This window comes from Anomaloglossus baeobatrachus, chromosome 1, assembly GCF_048569485.1.
Source record: "Anomaloglossus baeobatrachus isolate aAnoBae1 chromosome 1, aAnoBae1.hap1, whole genome shotgun sequence".
Taxonomy (NCBI): Eukaryota; Metazoa; Chordata; class Amphibia; order Anura; family Aromobatidae; genus Anomaloglossus; species Anomaloglossus baeobatrachus.
Window position 1 is genome coordinate 372,178,415 of NC_134353.1, and position 5,703 is coordinate 372,184,117.

The following is a 5,703-nucleotide window of genomic DNA, read 5'->3' on the forward strand; positions in this document are numbered from 1 at the left end:
CGTTGTGGCTGCGTTCTCTCCCCCATTGAAATCAATGATGCGGGTCAGAACGCAGCCACAACGCATGGACCTGCTTTTTTGTTGCGGTCCGCGGCCTTTGTCGGCACGCCAGAACGCAGGCATTTACCTGGAAGTGAGGTCAAGAGGCTTCCTGTTGACCTCACTTCCTGGCAAAAGTCCTGGAAAGCCGGTTAGCTGTTGTCCCGACTCCCGAGGAATCGCCATTCCTGAGTAATCTGTGGGCCATGGCGTGGTACAACAGAAAGAAGATGGATGTCCCTAAGCTCATTAGTCTGGTGAGTATATAGTGTTTTTTGTTTTCTTTTAACCCCTTAACTACCGCCGATCTGCCTTTGAACGGCGGTAAGGTACTTTTTCCGATCCGCCGCTTTTTTACGGCGGTCGGGAAAAATGGTAGAGCGCCCCCAAGATTTAGAAAATCACCGGGATTTCAGCTACCGGGGGTAGCTGAGACCCTGGAGATTATGATTCCCGGTCCCCGCTCACCAGATCTCCAGTATACACCGTATACGGATGATCAATGACAGCGCCGGTAAAAAAAATGATTTATCTCCCATCTGGCATTATCAAACATGCCAGATGGGAGATAAATCTCCTCCCCGGTTTCCTCCGGTCCCCCGGTGTCCCGCAACCCCCTCACCTACGACCCCCAACCCCCTCCCGAAAGTCCAACATGGCCGCGCGCACAGTAGCGCACCGGCCGCCATACTCCTATGTTTTCTGTCGCATGTGCCTTGAGAGACATGCGACAGAAAAATGCACCCAGGCCCTGCCCGGTCACCCCAATTCCCCCCGGTGTCATACATACCTGTCCGGTCGCAGCGCTGATCCCCCGCGGCCCCCTCCTCCTTCAGTGCACGCTGGCCGGTCACATGAGCAGAGCAGGTGACAGCCAGCACTGTGTTCAGTGTGAGCTGTGCTGCTGCTCGGCAGTCTGCAGCTGTGACCCGGGGAGAGTGGGTGCAGATTTTTGCACCCACTCTCCTCAAATGGAGGGTCTGCCCTCCTAGAAAATGGGGGATACGTTTCCTGAACGTGCCCCCATATTCTAGAAGGTCCAGAGGCGACGTGGGACATCCATATGGATTTCTGCGGACCCATTTTTTTGATTAAATTGGAGAACAAGGGAATGATTTGGGGAGTGTTTTTTCTAATAAAAAATTTTTTGTTGTCTTTTTTTGCTTTTGTTTACTGTCAATTAGTTATGTCTGGTATCTGATAGACGCCGTGACATCACTAATTGCTGGGCTTGATGCCAGGTGACATTACACATCTGGTATCAACCCCATTTATTACCCCGTTAGCCAACGCACCAGGGCGCGGGATGAGTTGGGGCGAAGCGCCAGGATTGGCGCATCTAATGGATGCGCCACTTCTGGGGCAGCTGTGGCCTGCTATTTTTAGGCTGGGAAGAGTCCAATAACCATGGCTCTTCCCACCCTGAGAATACCAGACCTCAGCTGTCAGCTTCACCTTGGCTGGTGATCTAATTTGGGGGGACCCCACGTTATTTTTTTTTTTTATTATTTTTATTTATAAATAAAAAAAAAAACCTGGGGAGCCCTCCAAATTGATCACCAGACAAGATGAAGCTGCCAGCTGTGGTTTGCAGGCTACAGCTGTCTGCTTTACCCTGACTGGCTATCAAAAATAGGGGGGACCCCACGCCATTTTTTTTTTGTTTATGTGATAAAAACTAGGTTAGGCACCCTTTAGTGCCACATGAAAGGTACTAAAGGTGCCAGCGTAGAATATGCAGGGGGGGGGGGGGGTGGGACGTTGTATATATATTTGACCTCCATTGACGCTTTTTAGGCTGGATGCCCACAATCGGGGTTTGCAGCGTTTTGGGCGCAGAGTGTTTTCCCTGCGTCCATGACGCTGCGTTGTGCAGTAGAAGCACAGTGGAAGGAGTTTTAGAACTCTCATGCCCACTGTGCTTCTTTTCTCCGCAGCATAAACTGACCGGTGGCGCAGCTTCCTGAGCCCTCAGCATGTCAATTTATGCTGCGTAGATGAGTGTTCTCTGCAGGTAGAATAGAGCTAAAGTCCACAGCAGCCTGAACCCAAATCGTGGGCATGGCCAGCTGCGTTCTCCCGTTTGCAACACTCACATCTCTGCATGAAGGCTGACACTAGGTACTAGACGCCGTGTCGCTGGATCATGGCCACATAGCCCAACAGTGAGAATATTGTTGCTACAGCTACATTTTGGGTGAAGTAGCTGTGGATTCAAAATGCTTAATATACTGAATAAAATCCTTGAGGGGTGCTGATTCCAAAATGGGGTCACTTGTGGGGGTTTTCTGACGTATAGGTACCCAAGAGGCCCTGCTAATGTGACATGGTGCGCAAAGTTTATTTCAACTTTTCCAAAATTAAAATGGTGCTCCTTCCATTCCAAGCCCTCCCATTTATCCAAACAGTTTTTTGGCCACATGTGGGGTATCCCTGCGCTCACAAGAAATTGGAAAACAACCTGTGGGGTCCACATTTTGTTGTTGCCTCTCAGTTCTTATCTATCTTTTATTTCCATCTCTCTATTTATCAATCCTTCTAGGCTGTTCTTTTCTTTCAGTTTATCCATCCATCCTTCTATGCTTTTCTTTCTGTTTATCCATCCATCCTTCTATGCTTTTCTTTCTGTTTATCCATCCATCCTTCTATGCTTTTCTATTTATCCATCCTTTTTATAATAGTATCCCCTTCTTTTTTTTTTATTTTCAAGCACATGGATGTTATGATTTCATGTCAGTCACTATTTTCTGTTTATTAGGTGGAGTCTATGCCATGCTTATGGGATATGGCTTCACCAGACTACAGCAAGAAGCAGCTGAGGGAAAATAGCTGGATTACGGTCTGCCGGGAGCTGTACCCACGTTGGCATGAGGCCGATGCCAATCTTCAGAATAACATTGGTAATGTGCAATGATGCTTCCTACCATGGGAAACTATATTTGTAACAAATGTGTTGTATGTATTTATATATATATTTTTATTTTATTTTTTTTTTAAAGAAAGTGACATCCGCAAAAGATGGAGATCGGTGAAGGACCGCTTCTTCAAGTGTCTCTCCGAATGCAACAAAAGTGGTGCTTCGCCTTCCAAAACACATATTGCATACCAGGAGGAGTTGCAGTTCTTGTGCAGCGGAAGAGTGTTACGCCAGTAAGTTTAAAAAAAAAAAAAAAAAAAAAAGTTGGTAAATTCATGATTACATCCATTTTGTTATGTATTCACAGGACAGAAGGAAATATTGGTGAGCCAGAGGAGCCTGCGCTTGAGAGCACCATCAACAATGAAGACCAGTCAAGCCATGCCTCAGAAGAATTGGTGGTGCCGCCGCCAATAATTGTAGACCCTCTCTGTCCCACCACAAGTGGGTCTTCTACAGTTGCGCCCATTTCTGGCACTGGTGGTCATGAGATCCAGAGAGCCAAAAAAAGAAAAAACCCCACAACACTGGCTAGTACCAAACCAAATGACCCCCTGACCACCCAAACATTGGAATTCCTTAAAAACACATCCACGGAGGATGAGTTTGATACTTTTGCTTCAAGCATGGCCAAGCGTTTGAGGCAACTGAACAACAAAGCCAAACAATCGGCCTGTATGACGGCCTTTTGTGGCTTGCTTGCTGGGTTTGAGGAAGAAGGGCCGTTCCCCACTGCGGGTGAATTAGTGTGTGGTGTCGAAAAAATGTTTACCTTGAAACGACAGCCACCACAAAATGTCACTATCCCGCAACGATCAGCTGTCACACATGCTACCTGTACCACACCCTTCCAACAGTATCCTGCTTCACATGTGAGACCTAGCAACACATATTTGCAACATGTCAGCCAATCAACAGTTGACCCTACTGACCACCCGATTTCAGGGCCATCCCAAGGCTCGGAAGCCATGGGCGGGTATTTCTCTCGAGATTTTTTTAATCTTTAAATTAATTATTTCATTAAATAACAAACTTATTTGTTTAGTAATAAAAAGTTTAATAAATATATTGTTATACACTATTTGCTGTCTGTGTGTTATTTAAATGCAAGGTTTTGAAAACATTCAAGGTTTTAAATATAAAAACAACATTCTTTAAAAACACATTTTTAATTCAAAAAACACAAACATGTCAGACCACAGTGTAGCATGCTAATGACTGGTGAAAAAAATTTGTAACATCTTGTCTTTCAAGCGGGTTCCTGTCTTCTCTGCTGATCAGGCTGCACAACACCGACACTGGAGTATTGCCAGTGCACGGCACCTTCCGGACTCATAAAGTAGTCAGTGAAGGTATCTCGCACAGAGACACCAGAGTTACTTGGCCGACCAGAAACGGTTAATACTGGCATAAAGCTTCGTGCCTGTGCTTCTTCAAATACATCACTGGTGTACTGACGACCAAAATTGTGGAGCACACAGCACGCTTTTATGACAGCATCAACCGTGCTTGGTTGTAACTGGATGGCTGTGTGAAAGATCCTCCACTGACTACTCATGATTCCAAAGGTGCACTCCACATATCTACGTGCACGACTCAGCCGATAGTTAAAAATCCTCCGCCGGTCATCCAGTCCTCTCCGTGGGTATGGGCGCAGCAGGTTTGTTAGTAAAGGGAAGGCCTCATCCGATACCATCACAAAGGGGACTGGATCTGTGGAGCCCGGCAAAGGTTGAGGGGCTGGGAGTGTTCCGCAATCTCGAAGAATTTGCAGTCCAATCTGTGATGTTCTCAACACCCGAGAATCTCCCGTACTGCCATAAGCACCAACATCAATGGCCACAAAGTTGTAATGGGCATCAGCCACCGCCATGAGGACCACAGAAAAATATTTTTTGTAATTAAAAAAATGTGATCCTGATCGCGGTGGCTTCTGAACCCTAACATGTTTGCCATCAACTGCACCTATGCAGTTGGGGAAGTTGGCCACAGTCTGAAAGCCTGCCGCAACCTGTAGCCAAGTTTCCTCGGTTGGGGAAGGCATCACTATGGGCTGCAACTTCTGCCAGATCACGTTGCATGTGCACCTCACAATTTTGGAAATGGTAGATTTACCAACCCGAAATTGAAGATGCAGGGATGCAAAACTCTCTCCAGTGGCCAGAAATCTGGAAAAGAAAAGAAAATGAAATTAAAACCAGTTTTTCACATTTTTCAAAAATTACATACTTTGCAATTGAATTCACCCATTTTGTTTAGACATGTCAAGTAGGTTCACTACACTGTGTTGAACGTGACATTTCTTTTGTTTTCACTCCCACTATTTCGATGTCTCCCTCTCTCTTTCTATCTCTGTGTGTATTTCTTTGTGTCTTTTATTGTTGGCTGTGTTGTGACAAGAAAACATTACATACAAAAGGTGGTGGCTGCGCATTCTCCTCAAGTGCAGGCTGCATTGTGTAACAGCTATATTGACTTTAATGGAGCCAGGTTTTTTGTGAAATTAATTTAAGTGCGACGTTAACATTTTTACAATCAAAGCATAGTCTACGTCATTCCCTGTGTCACATGAGTGTGGCCAAAATGTCGAGAATAAACATGCAAGGGTGCAGATTCCTGTAGCAGACACACAATCAACAAAAAACAGTGTTTTGTATATAGTACATTACAACTTACCGCAAGGTGATGAGCAGCCTTTCCTCAGCAGAGATAGATTGTCGCATCACACTGTCCTTATATGTTAGCTC

The 5,703-nt window shown here is 45.7% G+C and overlaps 1 protein-coding gene across 1 annotated transcript; it reads left to right on the plus strand.

Moving 5' to 3' along the window:
* Positions 1–245: 245 nt before the first annotated feature.
* On the plus strand, positions 246–3,963 carry LOC142301441 (uncharacterized). The gene is made up of 4 exons (XM_075342475.1): positions 246–296; positions 2,798–2,939; positions 3,039–3,189; positions 3,264–3,963. Exons 1-4 carry the CDS (start codon positions 246–248, stop codon positions 3,961–3,963), a joined length of 1,044 nt encoding a protein of 347 aa, XP_075198590.1.
* Positions 3,964–5,703: the final 1,740 nt, after the last annotated feature.

Coding starts and splice junctions, on each gene's coding strand:
- LOC142301441 (XM_075342475.1), top strand. CDS start 246: ATGGCGTGGTACAACAGAAAGAAGATGGATGTCCCTAAGCTCATTAGT. Junction 297..2,797: donor TCCCTAAGCTCATTAGTCTG/GTGAGTATATAG, acceptor TCTGTTTATTAG/GTGGAGTCTATGCCATGCTT. Junction 2,940..3,038: donor CAATCTTCAGAATAACATTG/GTAATGTGCAAT, acceptor TTTTTTTTAAAG/AAAGTGACATCCGCAAAAGA.